At 41.1% G+C, this 19,213-nt stretch overlaps 1 protein-coding gene across 1 annotated transcript in view; it reads right to left on the bottom strand.

Moving 5' to 3' along the window:
- LOC110956308 (protocadherin-1-like) overlaps positions 1–18,292 on the bottom strand; it is an 83,651-nt gene extending 65,359 nt beyond the window's left edge. The window contains 4 exon segments of the mRNA XM_022201684.2: positions 5,962–6,251; positions 6,254–8,147; positions 9,052–9,866; positions 17,575–18,292. Of these exon segments, the coding sequence (XP_022057376.2) occupies positions 5,962–6,251; positions 6,254–8,147; positions 9,052–9,846 (2,979 nt within the window). The 5' untranslated portion in view covers positions 9,847–9,866; positions 17,575–18,292.
- Between the last annotated feature and the right edge of the window lie 921 nt (positions 18,293–19,213).

Genomic DNA, 19,213 nt, shown 5'->3' with positions numbered 1-19,213 from the left:
GAAACTAAGATAGAGACAGATCGAGAAAATAGCTGAAATGCAGATGACATATTTTCAATGATTCCTAGGTTTCACTGGTCTTGAGTACGAGTAAGAGAGAATAATGTGTCACAGTCTTGTAGAACAAGTGCAAAATTTGCCTCCGGCCCCATCTGTAATACACCTCTGCTGACTTCAAACAGCAGTATTGGACTAAATTGGGCTAATCCCAGCTCAAAGGGATGCCTAAAGTTCACAAAGTGTGGGCCCTGCTTAACAAAGAAGCAGGTTAATTAAGACTCACAGTGACTCACTCTACCCCCTTTCCTGCTCTTAGAATCCACTGGATCGGCTTTAGGTAACTGTAGACAGGAAGGGAGATGAGTGAGTAGCCTCGAAGAGAACAATACTCATCCAATCTGGATAAATAAAGCACTTCAACAGTGTGAACGCACATAAAGAATGCATTTACAGCTTTTCAAGGAGTGATGATTGCCGTGTAACACATGATTCTCAGTGTTTCCTACCACTTGCTTGGCTTTTTTTTTGTTCAAACCCAAGATTGTCATTAAGTAGAGTGTGAAAAAAGGTGCTAGCTTTTGGACTCAACAGGGCTAATTATCAGCTCCAATGGCTAATGTGAGTCATTGGTTTCTGCAGCAACCATCATGCAATATCACACATTCAAGGGTGATGAGGGAGTAAACTACAAAGGTGCACAATCCCCCAGCTTTGTTGTTTTAGAAGTGTGCAGCTGACTGTGTTTTCTTTGCTCGATGCGTGTGTGTCACAGCGTGGTAGTTCATTTTCCATGATAACTATAAGGGTTGATTTGATTTAACATGACCACATACTAACCTTCATGACAGACAATTTATATTTGAGCCTGTTTTTGTGCAAATATGTTATGTATTTTAATATATTGTTCTGTCAAAATAATATAAGGTTACTTTTCAATCCTAATAATCCAGAAACAAGCATAAACTCTCTCTGTCTACTCACATTAACCACATTGCACATGATATACTGTACATTATGCATTCACCCAGAGCAGGATATTGCCTTATTCATAATTATCCCTTTGAAATCCACATTTTCCTGGATGTAAATGCCTACCCAGGCTCAATAACAAAACTGTGTGCGTACACCTGAGAATGGTTTAACTTGCCAAGACCCTGAGGAAAATTCCCAGTGTCCCCACTTTAATTGCAATATTACATAAACAGGTGCAGGCGGTATGAAAGCAACTGTAGGGAACTGTTCTCATATTCAGCACAGAGAAGCTACAACACCCCACAATGCAGATATTTCATCATGTTTGCTTAAATTTAGAATATAAGCATTATGGGTTTGTTTGATTGGCACTTTAAAAAATGTTTTCTTATGAAAAAAAGCTGTGTAAAAGATTTTTTTTTCTTCTGTTCTCGGTGTGAGTGGGATTTTACTACTTATAATAAAATATGCCTCTTTTTAGATTTCGAATTTCAAATCAAATGAAACTGCTTAGCATAATTCTATAGCATGTTGACAAAGGACCATAGAGGAATGGAGTCGGTCTTTATTAGCCTCACATAGGTCTACCGTCTTTGTTTCTGCCCGTGATGCAACGCTACTCCATCTGCACAGAGGCGTTGGAGCAGTTGGCAGCAAAAGCCCTGTCCATGGTACTGAATTTCATTGGTTCTAGACACATACAGTACATGACAACCGTCGGTTACAACCGTGGTTAAGGGTTTTGGATGTCTATATCTATTCCTGGCATTCCCTGCTTCATGTTTTTGGAAAAGCATTTTAGAAAAAAAGGATTTATTATGACTATACTGTGGGGCAATGGGTATTTTTTGCCCAACTCTGATCAGAGGGAGGATGTCTTTTGTACAATACTATATCCCGGAAACTGCATTTCAGGAATTCTGTGCCAAACTGGGTTAATCTAAAGCAATTAGAGGGCTGAAAATTTCTCTACAGAGTCTTGGGAGAGAAGATCAAAATGTTTCTGAATTGATAGTGCTACTAGCTCCCAGTGAAGGAAACAAAACAAATATTGCTTTGCCCGTATAGCTGGCACAGGCTTAGATAATACTGTGATCTAATTAGGACATCTTTAACATCTGTTGTGGTTTTGGAATTTTTGAGAAGATTTTTTTTTTTGAATATACGCAGTTGAACTATTGCACTATGCAGTGCATATTGCACTATGGGCTGTTCTCAAAGCTAACATTTTTAGGTGAAGAAGCTTCAATACAAAGAAATTATCCTCTGATAAAAAATATAATCATGTTATAATAGATAACAAAATTAATACACGAAAAATAAGACCGGGCAACATAGTAGATGCAAATAAATTCTAGGATATTGTTACCTCGACTATATAAAACATACTGACACAATACAGCACAATTAATTATTATTCTCTATATAATTGTAGTAAAGTAATATATAATCATGTGCAGAAGAATATACATATTTACATCTATTGTTCTTATTTTTATGTGTTATTGGTCTTCTTTCTATTCTTATTAACTTTAAGTTGTTGTTGTGAATAAGAATAATTCCAAACCAACATTCATGATTTGCAAATATATTTGTAATGATGCCACTCTGATGCTGTGTCATGATGCAAACCTTCCTGCAGCTCTAATCCCAAACTAATATAAAATATGCTCATGTTTTAAACATGCCCTTACTATTAATGTCTCAAACTGGTACTCACAAGGATATGTGTATCAGAACACAAACGCACGTCTGTTCTACAATTTTTAGATCAGATCTTTTTCATCACTCTGTTGAATATTGACTCAGACTTTACCCGACAATAGATCGGTAAGGGAACTGTCTCTAAATGACGTCTGGGAGAGAAAAAAAGAAGAAAGCTCATGTTTCAGACAGTTGCACAGCAAAAAAAAAAGAAACTTTACTACAAAATGCTGATTATATTTCATGTGCTCATAATCCGTGAACATGCAAGCTGTAACTTTCAGACATAATATCCAGAAATTTAGTGCAAACCTAGACACCTGACCATATTCCAAATGAGAAGCCATTGTCGAGAGTAGCATAGTTAATTAAAGTGAGGGCACCACTCTACATCTGTCACATCACTTGGCAGTTACTTTAATTATATATTTTGGTCAATCTGTTCTTCCTGATTTGAGAGGGGATGCCATACATGAGACAACATCTGCTGAGGTATGTCACATGAGCTTCAGCATCTGTCTGTGTTTTTTGTGTCAATCACTTGAGTCATGTCTGATATGTTATCATATTGAGAAGCCACACACACAATACTGTCAAGTCCTGATAGCTTACATCTGTGCCACGGTTACAATTAACACTGTTTCACTAAGCAGCAAATCTACACACTAACGCAGAGATTGGCACTACACACAAATACCCAGACACACCCTGTGGCTTGCAGTCATTTTGGTCCCTTATGTTGTCCATCAAGGAGACAGTGGTGACTGTTCTCTAAACTGACTCCACCCACAAAGGCTTGTGATCACCTAAGCTGTCAGCTAGCATCTGCTGAAGCTACCAACCAGCCAACTGTGAGACTGGCTCTGAAGATATTTGCACAGAAAATGTGTCACCTACACATGTTCAGAAGTCGGCGGAATGCTTTCCCCTTCTATTTTTACTAATTTTTATGTGGCAAACGTTATCTGCAAAGCCTTGGAGAGTGTCAAACTGTTTTGTATGTATGACACTGTGGTGTGTGAAGTGTCTTGAAAGCTCATGTCAACACATCTCAGATGAAAATAAATTGTATACATCAATGTCAAATATTTCCTGTACGAAGTAAGGGACATCCTTTGAATACCACAGTGGCGACATGAATGTAGCGGGCTATTGTTAGATCTCCCTGTTGTGTGATTCACAAATATATATCACTTATCACTCTGTGAGGTTCAGAGGTATCACTCATGATAGGTTGTTAATCACACTCCTGCGTTTGTTAATGTGGTTGTTTATGATGGAATGCCCTTGTATTAGGCCGCCTTTGGAGTTGGAGGTTCTTTGATGTGATACTGATTTTGCCTCTTACTGACACTGGGCGTGTTTTTTTCTTTTGCTAATGTTAAGTGAGAGTTCAGTACATTATTTCCTGACAGAGAGAGAGAGAGATCCATTTCAATGCCGCAAGCACGGCTGTCTAACCGGTGGGATGGAGACATCTGGACATTTTGCTCTATTACGCAGAATGTTACACTATTTAAGGATAATGGTAGTCCACTTTATCCTCTCCTGCACACACACAAATACACATTTGTACTTGTCTAGTCCAAGACGCACATTCCCACAGATGCAGATGACACAGAAACCTAGAGACACACTAGCTTTCTATCCCCAGACTCTACAATTTTTCTGTTCGTAATCCCCTCTGAGTCTATTAATATTTCTGTTTCCATGGCGATTCGAGCCTTGCCAAATGTTGTACAGATAAGAGGAGATAAGAGCATAAGGAGCAGGGAGATAAGAGCAAGTGACCTGCAGAGATCAGAGCACTAGAGGTCAGGCAGAAGAGCACAAGTAAGTAACTGAGAAATTGACCATCCCTGCTCAACTCCACTGACAAGCTGGAAGCTAAATATGATGGGCCACCTCCGGTATTTAGCAGCACAACATCTATATTTTTCTTTTCTTGCAGCAACTTTCTTTGTGCATCCAATTTCACCTCCCCAGTGAAGTTACAAGGGAGCAAAACAAATAGCAAGACAACACGTCACTGCTGGTAATATTGTGTTTTCCTGTGCATTGTAGAAAGGAGCTGATTGAAGCGACTTTTCTATTAGAGTTAGATTACGGAGACATTATATACATGCATGCCTCAGCTACAACTCTTAAGTCATTGGATGCTGTTGATCACTCACTAAGATTTACTACCACTAATAACTACAACATTCATAACTGTGAGGTGTATGCCAAGGTTGGGTGACCTGCCTCTCTGTAAAGTATGATAGACACTGGGTTTAATTATTTCACACTTTTTTCTTTTTTTTTTACCCCCTTACATTACTTCATTGCTGTCTTTTAATGTTTTCAAACACGCTCACATGATTGGATTATGTTGCAGGTGCCGGATGTTTTTACTGAGCTTTGGAAAATCCAGTTTCACTCACTGTGCACCTGCAGCCTGAAATAACAAGTAGAATAATCTAAAGCGTGACTCTGTTTTATCTTTGGGGCAAATTAAGTTTATTTTACCTCCAGCTGTTCTTGTTTAAGTTGATTCATTGGCTTTAAAATTTAATTACTCTAATTATTCTTAATGTTTTAAATATTTTACTCATTTGCCTTTTTAACATTTTTATCATAATTTCCATCCACGTTTCTTAACCGTATGCCTCCATCCTTTGCTTATTTTCTCTCTGGCCTATAATATAAATGAGGCTGAGTTTAAATAAACGTTGAAAGAGAAAACACTGATGCAATATTGCATTTGTGCATTATTCCCAAAGCATATTCATATTGTCCATGTGAGAGCAGATTTTTTTTCTTCGTGGCAACTAGAATTTAGGAGAGAGAGTCATTTCATTTTTAAACAACTTATGTATATTTTAAATTGGAGCAGGCATTTGGTCTCTCCTTAATCTGTCATCTCATATTATGTACAGTTCTGCAGAGAATGAACATGAAAATAAAAAAGGAGTGGCAGCAACAAATCTGCAATAAATTTTTAAGCATCATCTTACATTTTTACAATCTAAGACTGATCTCACAATGACAACAAATGTCCCTCACAGTATTCAAATTGTCTTTCAAGTAAATCAGAGCAAATTATCCTCGTTGGCAACACAATCCTAAATGAGAGTCTTTCAGTCTATGAGATGGTTTAAAGTTACTGCACAAAATAAGAACAGATGTAAGTTTTAAAATCAAATTACCTCTCTTTAATAGACTCAAACAATGCAGCACACCAATCATCCACTCCTCAGACACAGCATCTAGACTACAGGTACATTTTGTAAGGGATCACTATACCTGCTTGTTGTTGTACTTCGGCTGGCTGGTCTTGTAGCTGTAATCTGAGTACTGGTCTGAGCCGGTAGAGTTGTCGTCTCCTCCCGTTCCTACAAAGGTATTGGCTGCCGGCAGGTCCTGGACGGCCTGGTGCTTCTGAGAGGCTGAAGGGGATTGGGCTTGCAGCTGGATGGAGGGTAAGGGGGAGTTTGAGCGGTAGTGCCTGCCTATATCAGGGCTTCCTGGTGAATATGTGAGGGGCAGGTGTATCCTGGGGCTATCATTGACTCCATCCAGGTTAAACTTGAGACTTTTTGAAGGCTGACCTCTTCATCTTCCCCGAGAGGTTTTGGGGACTTCTGGGGTTTGCCTTTCCTTCCTCGTTTGCCTTTGGCATTCTTTGGTGCCTGCTTGGGTGCATACAAGTCCTTTGTTTCCTTTTTGCCAGCCTGATAGCCACTCTTAGTTTCTCTTTGGATGCGGTGTCGAATAAATACCACCACCAAAATTAACATTACCACGCCTGCCACACCAGCGAGACTTCCAAACAAAATGTTACTGCGCTGTGCAGCAAAACCATTGTCAGGATCACCAGCAATGTCCCTGTCGAGTGGAGTGTAAAGACTGTGTCCAACTAAGGCTTCCACTAAGCTGACATTTGAAATGGTTTCATTGACGTAGATGTGAACCAGGGCAGTGGCATGGCGCGCAGGCTTGCCCCTGTCACTCACTCGCACCACAAGGCGATGTAGTCCACCATGTTTGCGGGTCATCTCCTTTGCCAGGGTGATCTCTCCGCTGGAGGGGGAGATGCGAAATAACTGATAAGGGTTACCACCAGCAATACTAAAGACCAGCTCTGCATTAGGCCCACTGTCCAGGTCTTCAGCTTCCACTACCTCAACATGGCTATCTGGGGAAGCAAGCGGTGACAAAAGCCTGAAGGAGGAGTTGGAGGGCTTAGTGATTACAGGGTCATTGTCATTTTCATCCAGCACATTGATGGTAACACCCACATATGAAGACCTGGGTGGTTCTCCTCCATCCACTGCTTTTAGACGGAATGTGTAGCTGCTTTCTTTCTCCCTGTCAAATGAGATGCTTGAGAGAATGGTGCCAGTTCCATTTTGAACAACAAACTTGCCTCCATCAGGTTCTACTGACAGGTGAACACGAGCGTTCTCACCTTTATCCATATCTAGGACTGTCACCATACCAACGGGACTGAGGGGAGGCATGTTCTCCAAAACTGAAAAGCTGTAGCCACTAAGCATGAACTTGGGGTCATTGTCATTGCGATCAAGGACTTTAATTACAACAGTTGCTGTTCCTTTGTGAACAGGGGACCCTTTATCTGCTGCAGTGACTCGAAATTCATATCGTTCTCGATGTTCACGATCAAGTGGGCTTCTGGCTCTTACTTCGCCAGTGTTTGGGTCAATCTCAAACAAACCTTTGATGGATGAATCTGCCACAATATTGTAGAGGAGTTCAGCATTAGTGCCACTGTCAGCATCGGAGGCTGTAACATCCAAAACCTTCTCCCCTGGTTGGTTTTCTTCTGCAAAATCAACTTCAAATAATGTTGGGGAGAATATCGGAGAGTTATCGTTGACATCAGTCACCTGCACCTTTAAAGAGTTTGTACTGGAGAGTGCTGGGTTACCAGAATCCACAGCCACAATTTCTACCCGGTAATCCCTAATTCTTTCATAGTCAAGAGGAGTGGTGGTCTGTAGGAAATACTTCCTCTTGTTGTCGCTAGAGGAATCGCTGGCAGGGCGGAGCTGGAAGGGGACATCTCCTGCTACCACACAAGTGACCACAGCATTCTCTCCTTCATCTTTGTCAGACACTTGCACCAAAGCAACAGCTGTTCCCACTGGCATGTCCTCTGAAATATTAGCCACTCCTTCACTGTGAGTTACAAGACCAATCCCACGGATCTCCACAGCTGGTGCGTTGTCATTTTGGTCAGTCACCTCAATGGTTACAAATGTCTTCGAGCTTTTAGGTTGAGGACCTTTATCCCTGGCCACCACATAGAATGACAAGCTGCTGATTTCCTCCCTGTCCAGAGGCCCTTTGACATAGATAATGCCAGTGGATCGATCAATTCGTAAGAGCTTCGGCACTGGGTCGACTGCTTGGTGAAGGGTGTACTCAATCTCTCCATTAGGGCCCATGTCAGAGTCATTTGCTTTGACCTACAATCAAAACATATTTTTTAGTTAAAGACAAGGATGATGTGCAACATTTTGAAGTTCTAATTAAAGGAAAGCAGTGTAGGATTTCCCGTCTAATCATTAGTCACTGGATGAATGAATAAATGGATCAATGAAAGTCTGATCACTTCAAAGCACAGCATGTGAACAACTTCATTTAGGCATATTTCAATACTGCTTTTCCTCTCTGCTTTTGATGGTCATGTCATTTGCCTTTTTTTCTTTTATTTTCCTTTCTAGGTTCCCATGAAAACATATGGTAAAATATTAGGGCCGCTATTTCTTTATTGAAAGTCAGTGCAATTTCACAGCAGTATGCTGAGAAAATCCTACACAGAGCATCTTACGCCTACAGTCTCACATTGTGCATCTCTAACACTTGTTTCCACAAGTATAATAGCACAACAAAAGCAATAAGCAGCTTAATTACCTGTACTAGCATGATGTTCTAATGCTCTAATATTTCCAGCATTACTTAAAAATGCCACTAGAACTATAGGAGTGAATGCAGCTTGCATAAAATTAATTTCAAGAAATAATGTGTGTGGCCATGGCTTCCCAAAAATGTTACTTTATAGGTGAAATATTGAACATTCAGAGTTGTAAGGCCATTTTGCACTTTTTAAAATATGCATGTCTACACTAACATCATATTTTGTCAGGCTGTACAAAATTATAAGAGGAATCATTTTCTTCAGAAACATCTTGATACCTTTTCTGATAACTGCTTGAATTCTTAGCATCTCAATATAAAATCCCAATTGTGAATTTCAATTTCAAACAATTCATCATCTAGTACAAATCATTTTTGGTTGCAATTAATTTTGAAAACTTCAGTTTGATTTAAAATGTGGTCTTTAAGAAAAGAATAGCATTACGGTCTTACCTGCAACACTGAGTGCCCCACTGGACTATTTTCTGAAACTTCAGCTTCATATGTGGACTTTTCAAACTTGGGGGCGTTATCATTTGCATCGGTCACTACCACTCTGAGCAAAGCACTGCTGTAGCGCTGAGGGTTTCCTCCATCCACTGCCTTGATGGTGAGGTCATAGGAATCCTTCAGCTCACGATCTAGATTGCCCAGGACAATGAGCTGTGGGAGCTTCCCTCCTCTGTCATCAGCCACTTGTAAACCAAACAAGGTTGATGCATCTTGCCCTGCAGTCAGCGCATAGTCAGCCACGCCATTCCTGTCTGAGTCCTTGTCTGTAGCGAGAGGAATGGAGAATAATGCCCCCATGATCGTGTTCTCAGGGACAGAGATGGTGAGCACAGAAGAGGGAAATTGTGGAGTGTTGTCATTGATGTCCTGTACTTCAATGCGTCCTTCGATAAGTCGTGGGCTCTGATTTTGTATCAGGTCTGTCACCGATACTTCAAATTCCAGATAGCAGGGTTTACCCTTTGCGAGAGATCGACAGTCCCTCAGGGTCTCTCTGTCTATGGGAATCTCAGTGGTGAAAATGTCTCCTGTCTTTCCATCAACACGAAGGTAAGGGGCACCCACCTCTAGCTTGTAAAGGTGACCCGAGTCTGGCAGTCCCTGGTCTGCTGCCAGGCTACCAATGAGAGTGTTGGGAGGCTGCTCCTCTTGGACCCGGTACAGGATGCTGCCTTCAGCAGTGCCACAGAGCAGCACCACGACCCAAAACAGTACTACTCGGAAATTTAGTTCCATTAGGTCATCAGAAGGTCCGCCTGTAAAATAACACAGAGAACCTGGGTCAAAATGCTGTTTCCTATAGAAATCACTTTTCACCATTTTGCTATAATGCTCTTCCCAGCTGTAAAGCTCCACAGACAACCATGATTAGATATTTAATTTAAAGGAAAATCCCACAACTCATAGTTAAACATTTAGTCAGCATAAATAACAAAAAAAAACACTGCATTGTTGTATTATTGTTTTGCAGCTATAATGTGAATTCTTTTTGTCAATAAGTTGTACCAAAACCCACAGCAGGCCTAGAAGCACAACATTAATTAGGCAACAACAAAGAGAGAAGACGATTTTTAAAAAAAATAAGAAATATGCATTCATAACTATATCCCAGCTTGGCTTCTGTTCTGTTCTAGAGCTTCAAGAATTCCAATGAATATCTCAGATTTATGAATTTTAGCTAGAAATTAATGTAGGAACAAGAAATTGTATCTTATGAGCTTACACAGAAAACAAACTTGAGGGCCAATGTGGATTGTTTCAGCTGAGTAATCAAATAAAAATGTAATACAAAATCTCACAGCCTAAGAGACTCATTATTTCTGTATTACAGTACTCGACATTGAGTGGGGAAACAATGTAGCTCTAAAATAACCTATGGTATAAAAACCTACCCTCAAGAATAAATCCATACCATCCTGCCAAAATATTTTCTGTTGAGAGAGATGAACTGTTTGATCTATTTGTTTATCAGAGAGGCCTTTAACAACAGGGGTTTGCATACTGAGGGTCACACGGGCTAATTCCTCTCATGCGGCTTATGCAACTTTGCCAGTATCATCACATACAGCTTTCAACAATGCACAATGTAGAAATTTCTATCCACGCTCCATTGCTACTGGCTAGCTCAAACGCTGTAATCATTATGTTTGATTTTGAACCTTTCAACTCTGTAATTACGACCCATTATTTTACTGTCTTCTTTGATCTGTATTCCCTGCAGCTAAAGATTTCTGGCTTTTTTTTTCCTTTTTCATGCCGCAATGATTTTAGACTATAATTATTTCCTCAGTTTGTGTGTGTGCTATTGGTAATTGAAATGGGAGCAAACAGTGAGGTTAAGGATTATGGCCCAGTGCTTTGGAAAACTTCACAGCAGCCACATTTTTGAAACTTTTCTGTGCAAGGGGTGCATCAGTGAGTGTTGACTTACTAATCGTGCGGTGCTCACTTTGATGCTTTTAGTGAGGAATCTTGTGTACAAAATCTATTGAGCTGGGTTTGTGTTAGTGATGTACTACTGCAGTATACTAATCGATACTGGCCCTTATGCCTCAGGTATTAGTCAGACTCGACAAGTCCATATTAAATACTTTTTTAAGGCTCTGTCTTAAGAAAACTGAACCAATACAATTTTCTTCACTTTTTTTAATCACAAAAAGTCATTTGCAGGTGAATCATTATGTTACCTCAAACATAGAAAAGTGCTTCCAATCAATTCTACACAGATTTCTAAACTGAAAAATAAATAAAAAAGATACCATAGGTGCTGAATCTAGTGTGGGGATACACCCACAGTTTAAGCATTAGGAAACGAGCAAGCCTAATCAGCACTCCCTTAGTTGGTATGGGTGAAGGCGGATAGAAATCTGCATAAATACAACTAAATAGTGTTATTCTGAGAGAAATCAGCACATTGTGCATCTGCTCGAATGAAACAATGTTCCAAAGAAGAGTAAAGCAAGTGTGTATTAAGCTAGACAGCAAAACGCAAATATACAGAAATCCAATGAGAAATCCAATTCCTTTTGAATACATTAAAATTGGAAGTGCAGGTTATTGATGCACTAATTGCTCAGTTATCGACGTGTCCCTTTTTTACATTTGCAGGGGGAACCTCTGGTCAATGTGGCGTGAACAGTGACTGCGCTTTCTGTGTGTTCATGTGTGCAGGAGAGGGGGGAGGCAGGCAGAAGTAAAAACATAATCAGCAGAAACAGTGCAAAAGCCATTTCTCCACACCTTAGACTGACGCTGCAACATTATCATCTGCCATATAATTTAAAGGTAATTCTTAATCTCACTGGGAATGTTCCATATTGCTATCACTCCTTCAGATAAACACATCAAGTTGCCTAAAGGAAATGCATACAAAGAAATATAGATGTATATATAGCCAGTTAAACTACTTCAGCGTCATTTGAATACTATAATTATTCTTGTCTTACCCGATGGCTCATAAGTCCAACAATATGTGCTTTTCCCTACTCGGCACGCATCTTTTTTTAATCTGCTTTGTTGAATATTCAATGCCGAATTCAAGCCTGCAAAATGACTTTTACAAAAGGGCCATAAAAAAATAAAAAACCCTAACTGATTTCATAATGTTTTGTTTAGCTGTGACTGCCCCCCTACCATTACAGCCACTTCTAGAATGAATAGGCGTGCTTTGATAGTGACATGATTGTTATGGTTGATGACACTCATGACTTAATGTCTTCCAGTTGGCCTCATGCCTGTCTTCCAGATGGCACCGTGCCTGGCAGCCCAGTGGATTGGCGTTCCTTTTTCTTTGTTTACATTTCCATTAAAATTCATGTTGTTTGTGAAATATGTGTTCTGCCATCACTCAGTGAGAATCTCTTATCAGTTGAATATTATTGACACCATGCCTTTGGGTTTTTTTTATCTCACATTTCTCAGCCTTCGCACAAATATTTTATCAAAAGCTTGAAGGAATCAAGCTTCTTTTTCTTTTCTCAAACTGCTGTATTGTGCTGGCAAAGGGGGAACTTGCGCAGAGATTTTTTTACTCCTGGAGGATGCGACACTTCTTGGACTACTGTGCGCCTCAAAGTTCACTACCTGAGCAGCAAAACGGAGAAATTAGAACTGCTGAACACAACTAGGTGTGACATATCTGGCATCTCAGCACTTTTTCTCTGAAAAACTTGGTTATCATCTGCCATCCCAGATGGTGTGGTAGACCCACAAGACTACGAGCTGATTCAGGCAGAGCGCGATACATGACTCAGCATAAAATCAAAGGGAGGAACAAGAAACCCCTTTATTGTTTTTCAATAGTAGAGTCATAATCAGCTACCCTCGAATCAAAGTGTTTTCTTGGTGGTGTCCATAATTAAGGTCTTGTCTTCTTTAAGTACTGATTTCTGCAGTAGAAATGCCAGTTAGTGGAACAGATACTGTATATAGAAGTTTGGAATATTCAGTAAATGTGAGGCTTAGAAAATGAAATTTATTAAAATCTATACTGTCAACGTTGGAGCAGTGTGGCAACACTGTGGCATCAAACTGAAAAGAGATCCACTGTAGAAACTTTTTTTCATTTGTCCACTGAACAAACCATAAAAACTGGAAAATCTCAAAGCTACTTTTTGGAGGCTGCACCACAGGACAACTTAAACCTGGATAATGCTCGGATGACCTACTGTAATACAAGTTGTGTATGGGTACTACACACTGTATTTCCTTCACGCAGAACTATCAGGCCTCTTCAAGGTGTAGAGGGCTCCAACTGTAATTCCTGTTTGCTGCAAAAAGCATCTTGTTCAAATAGACAAACCAGGAAACACGCTGAGCCAGACACCTTATGGAGGTGATCCAAGGCAACAGATATTGTGAAGAAATATCCCTCCAAATACAATCAAGACATCAAATGTCTGACTGAGGAGAGAACTTTAACTCTACTATTGAAGCAGTACTCAGCACATAGCCTCATGCTATGATCATGAACTGGTCCAGATGGTTCCAACATAGAGAAAAACTGAAGGCAGCCTGTACCACAGTATGAAGGTGGACCTTCAAAGAAAGTCTCAAACTGCCTGATGGGTTTGCTGTCTGCCGTTCGTCTCATGAAGATGTTTAACTTTGCAACAAAGAATGCAGCTGAGGCAAAACTGCTTAGCGATGGAGTTTAAGACCCTGAGGAACATCGGAGTGGGCTTGCCACGCAGCAAGAACACTGCCTGGCCTAAACCCAGCTTATTAAGGTCATCAGGGGTGCCAAGTGTAAGCACAAGACCAGACTATAGAGTCAGTGCTTCATGACTCATGCTCAGCATGGCCATCATTCTAAAGACTCACGATCTGCTGGAGGAAGCTCACCCGAGCATACCCCTTCACCTGCAACCGACCTCTGCAGATAAGACTGGCGGTAAGAGAAAAGGGAAAGTGGCTCTCACTCACACCCTCACTATGCCACCTGGGAGTCTGTTGTCCCTTACGTTCCAGTGCTAAAAATGTTTCTAACCATGTATTGCTGATAAAGAGACAGAAGAGGCTGAAAATATAAGTACTGGATGATACTGCGCTCGTTCTGAAACCACTTGCATACCTTAATCCCCAAATCCTCTTTTTTTCTTTTATGACAATTATATTTGTTTTTAATAATTAAAGAAAAGTGGATTTGGTGTGCTCAAAAACAACATATGCAAAAGAGGAGATGGCTGCTGCAAAACATGATGCATTCACAATCAGACTACTGGAGTAGTTGCAACAACTTCAAAAGAAACAGAAGACTTGAATTTCAACAATGGATGCAGCATAGGGGGTTGTCTACTAACAATGTGGCGCCCTTCCCATTCCTTCTGATCTCTCCTTTACCACATGGATCTACCAATTTTCTCCGCTGCCATTCCAAATGATAGCAAACTCACAAATTCCTCCTAGCAACTGCCTACAATCCCCTATCCATCCCCACCCCCCTCCTCTAGTCCCTAAAGGCTCAGTGCCCAGCGTCGGTGCCGCCGCTCAGCTCCTCTGAGGAGAAGGTGAAAGACTTCACTGGCAGCTAAACATCAGTCAAACTACAAGGTCTGATTGAGTCTCACACCGAGCCCTCACACGGTGCGCCACCCAGCTGACCCCGCTGCTCAAGAGAACATTTCAACTTGTACGTGCCTACAATCAGCGTCCAAGCCTGTGTCAAACTGTGCAGTTGTTCCCAAGGAAACAATTCTTTGCTTTAATGAGACCACGGTTTGCTGAACCAAGTCATAGCAATGACCTCTGAAAAACTTTAATCATTCGAGCTTACATGACAGACCCACTCCAGCACCAACTGGAGGAAAATGCAGAAATATGACTTGGAGACCATCATCCTAAAAGTGTGCCACATGTGTTTTGCCAAAAACCTTTTGCACCACAGGCAGCTGTCAAACACTCTTCAGGAGTGCTGACATTTTAGAGGTGGGAGGAAAGGAGAAGCATAAGGTTAACCGGTGCATTAAACGCAAGCGGTATTTTTTTTAATTTTTTTTTACTTTTATCAAATACTAATGTCTGTTATTACTGGGGTAAATATAGGGCAGAAAATAAAATGATTCTGTTTGACTGAATATAACTTCTGTGTGGGAGATGCATTCGAATAATATAAAAAGCACCAAAGCAGTACTTAATTTAACAGTAAAATAGTCTGAAGTATGTAATGAACATCATGCATTTCATCAAGTCATCCGCTGCCAAAATAAATACCATCATCAATCTGTCGCCAGCATCTGTTCACTTTGTATGACAAGAATATGTCACAATTTATTTGCAAAGTGAAATAACTTGCATTATTTTAAAAGGTATTGAAATAGATTAAAAGTGTTTTTTCTAAAGATATTTAGCTCAGAGTAAGAGAAGTGAAAAAGACAAAGGAGTTTAAGGTGGAGTGTTGTCATTTCAGGTAAAAAAGAGCAGGTAGTCAAAAAATGAAGAACATTATAATTGTGGTGCGGAGCATGTGCGCCAGTTCTGGTTGCCATAGAGACAGACTATCCACTGACTGAGTCAACTCACTGACTGACTGGGTGACATTTGCTCTTTAAGTTGGCCGCTCCACAGGTCCAGCAGAAGTGACTCAAGCGCAGAATTGACTGAGGCATAATTGTAAATCACTAATATGTGAAAGGGTAAGAGGTGTGTCAGGAGAAACAAATCATCTGAACGTAGGAATGAAACTGATTTATCTTTCCCACTAATTGCTTGTTTTGCAATAACTGCGGGGAAGAGTTTTTTTTTTCTTGATCCTGCAGCATCACTTAAATCCCTGCAGATCCTGCATTTTCACCTGTTACCCACTACAAATCAAGTTCATGAATTTCTGCTGTAAGATGTGCTCTCTTCCCCGCTTTTGCTCGAGTGTGGAAAGATAACAGATGATTTAATGATTTTCTCAACTGATGTGATTTGATATATTGGCTGACTCTGCGCCTTTAGCTAGTATAACAGGTAAAATCCATTACCCTCCCACCAGCATGATTTATGATGGGTAGCATCACTGCTATGGGTCTCCTTACACAGCTGATCTACCAGTAGAATTTACTGCAAAAATGTTAGAGCTGCACATTTCTACCGACTGCAAACCCCTTAGCCATTGGTAATGAGAAAGACATGGCCTTTGGTTAGAAAACACTCGATAAGGGCATGGGCGTTTGATTATATGTAAGCTGGAGCTACACAAAAAACACCGATGGAGGGTCACTACCATCACAGAAAAAAGAAAAAATCAAGAGGAAAGAGGCTGCATCCATACATCACTATGAAGGCGAGATGCTGACCTATAATCTAAACTCCTTGTTGCTGTGAACTGAAAGCAGAGTCCATTTAGGTTTCCTTACAGGGTTATTTTACAGTTTTTGAAAAGGTACGCTGTATGAAGCTGGAATACCTGTTTGAGGAGTAAAAAAAAAAGCACTCCTTTTGTGCCTCTTGTACAATTTGATCTGTTTATCACGCACTTAGCCTCCCCTCAGCAGCTCCATTACATGGCACAGTGAAAATTATTGTGCAGGTTTGGCAGGAAAGTTCCCTATTGTTCAACTACCTGTTTTGAGGGCTAGTAAACACAATTACTGACAACACAAGATATTCTGAGCTGCTGTTTCACTGTGTGGGAACTTACACCGACATCACTATGTTGAGCAGACTATTAAAATGTGCCTGGTGGTCGGTGGAGTGGCGAAAAACAACAGCCCAGACTCTCCCCGGAGCGGATGCGCTGATCAAAGATTTTTTTTTCTGCTTTTTGAATGTAATTTCCCTTCAATTACGAGCACGGATCCCTCCACAGGAAACCCGCCGATTAGTTATTAACATGACAGCCTGTACGTCAGAATCTGCGCACAGATCGTTACTGGTGAGTAAACAGCGCCAAAATAAAGGTCCACTAATAAAGGCAATTAGCATGACGTTTGCGGGCCAGTGTGATATATAAATGACGAGAGAGGGATGATACAAATGGATCGCAATTTCTGCTTCACAGAATCATAATGGCACAATAAAACGCAATTAGCCGATCGCCAGCACAGATCCGACTGGAGCGCATGAACTCGCATTGCCGCTCAAGTGCAATGATACGCAGACTTAATGACTTAATACCATCACTCGGAGAGGCTGCAACTCCACTCGGATGTGTTTTAATTGCAATGTACCGCTTCCTCAATCACGCAGCGGATCCTTATTGTGGATGACAGATCGAGACTGTTGCCTCTCCAGCACAGCATCCCATCAACCTGTAACACCAGGCAGCTGTTACTGCATTTGGTTGGCTATTATAAAGTGCAGCGCGCACAAGTTGTTGTATAAATTTCAACCACGGCCTGGTAAAAAAAATAAATAATAATTTTAAAAAACAGCACTTTAGACAAGTCGGGGATATTTTGGAAGAAACTTCACCCACATTGCAACAAGAATCGACCAATCATGCAACTTTCTTGCTTAATTCTGCAGTCATTACGGTACCTGTGCCAGAGACTTCAATGCGAGCGCTTGTCGCGTAGCCAAATTCGTCCGCAGCTGATATGTCCACCGGGGCTCCCAGAGGCAGGTGTCCAACCCTCAAACCTCCGTCACAGTGCTGACATCAAAATCACTTCAGCGGCCACAAAATCCACTCTCAGTATTGGGGAACTTTCCGCATCAAAATTCAGGATCCTGCGTCCACCGTCGTTCGGCTTTTTTTTTTTCCCTCTCTCTTTTCTTCTTTCTCTGTCCGTGGGAATATTCTAAGTTCAGATCAGTTCGTGTGAGATGAGTCCATTTTATGCCAGAGGCTCATTCCATAGGTAGACCCTACAGTGTGCCATTTCCAATCCTCAATAACTGATGCCTTGCCAAGATAGGCAGTCCTTGTCGCATCCCTTTGAGTCCAAGTTTCTCCAGCGCAGATATAAGTAGCTCAGAGCGCACTCTAAGGACGCACTGGATGCCTCAGCGACAGCAGCAGAGATGTCATTTTTCTCTCTCTCTCTCTCTCTCTCTCTTTTTTTTGCAACGCTCAAAACAAAAACACGAAACGGCTAACCGGTCCTAAACAAGAAGCCCATCTGAAGCATTTCCAGAGAGCAAGTGGTGAGACACTGTGGGTAGGTTAGTTGCTCCCCTCTCTCTCTCCTTCTCTCTCTCTCTACTCATCGGAGCGTGGGAGGAGGTGGGGCTCTCATCCACCGCAGCATACAGCAACTTCACACTCAACATCACATTATGCCAGGGCTGCCTACCAGGAAATTGTGTGGCTCCTACAGTTTAAGAAGATCTCATCAAATTGGGTCACCTCAGACGGCGGAATGCACCTTATTAAACGCGCGTAAATCGTGCCATCACAGGGGCCTGCCGTGCGCTCATTTTTCATCACCGCTGCACAACGATCCCCGTCTCCTGCTCACATAAACCCACTGCTTGTGCCGTTTGTGTAAATTTGATGTAACAGGTAGCCCGCGCTGACAGTTTACTTGTTGATATGCATTACATGTAGCAAAATGAGTGGCCTAAAATGGAAGCTGTTTGGCCACTATTTATTCATTTGGCGCCACCCTCAGGCGGTTATAATAAGCAAGAGGAAGCATCCCAGTCTTCTGTATCTGCTGGAGGAAAATTAGTGGAATTGAATGTTAACATTGCTTTAGGTTGGAGTAATGCAAATTATAATGTTGTTTTCTTGCCAGTGAAGGCACAGACTACCAATTGCACATGATACAGAATATCCTGTTAGTGAACAGTGGAGTAAACTAGTTATGTCTGACATCATCTGTGAAAACTGCAGCAGTGTAATTAAAAAAACAATGCTTTTGCTCAGGGCTATAAATCAGCATGGCTCAGCAGGGAGTGAAATCCATCCCACGCCACAGTTACTCTCTTCCTTTCTTCCCAAACACTGATGCCAGTGATCATAACTGCTTAAGCATAAAGCAATGGACCAGGAGCAATGAGTCAAACCTGGGGTTTGTCACAAAGGAAAAAGCCTTAAGCAATGTCCTCCGGAGGAAACTTGATTTCCTATCTTCCCCAGCCATTCTGAAGCAAGAGTTTATCAGAGTGTTTCCAGTCTGTGATCCTTTACTCCTCCCCCATCTCTCATTAGCTGCAAACACACAGCTGTTGG

Source organism: Acanthochromis polyacanthus, chromosome 17, assembly GCF_021347895.1.
Source record: "Acanthochromis polyacanthus isolate Apoly-LR-REF ecotype Palm Island chromosome 17, KAUST_Apoly_ChrSc, whole genome shotgun sequence".
NCBI classification, from domain to species: Eukaryota; Metazoa; Chordata; class Actinopteri; family Pomacentridae; genus Acanthochromis; species Acanthochromis polyacanthus.
Note: the sequence above shows the minus strand (reverse complement) of the source record. Positions and strands in the feature narration are given on the sequence as shown.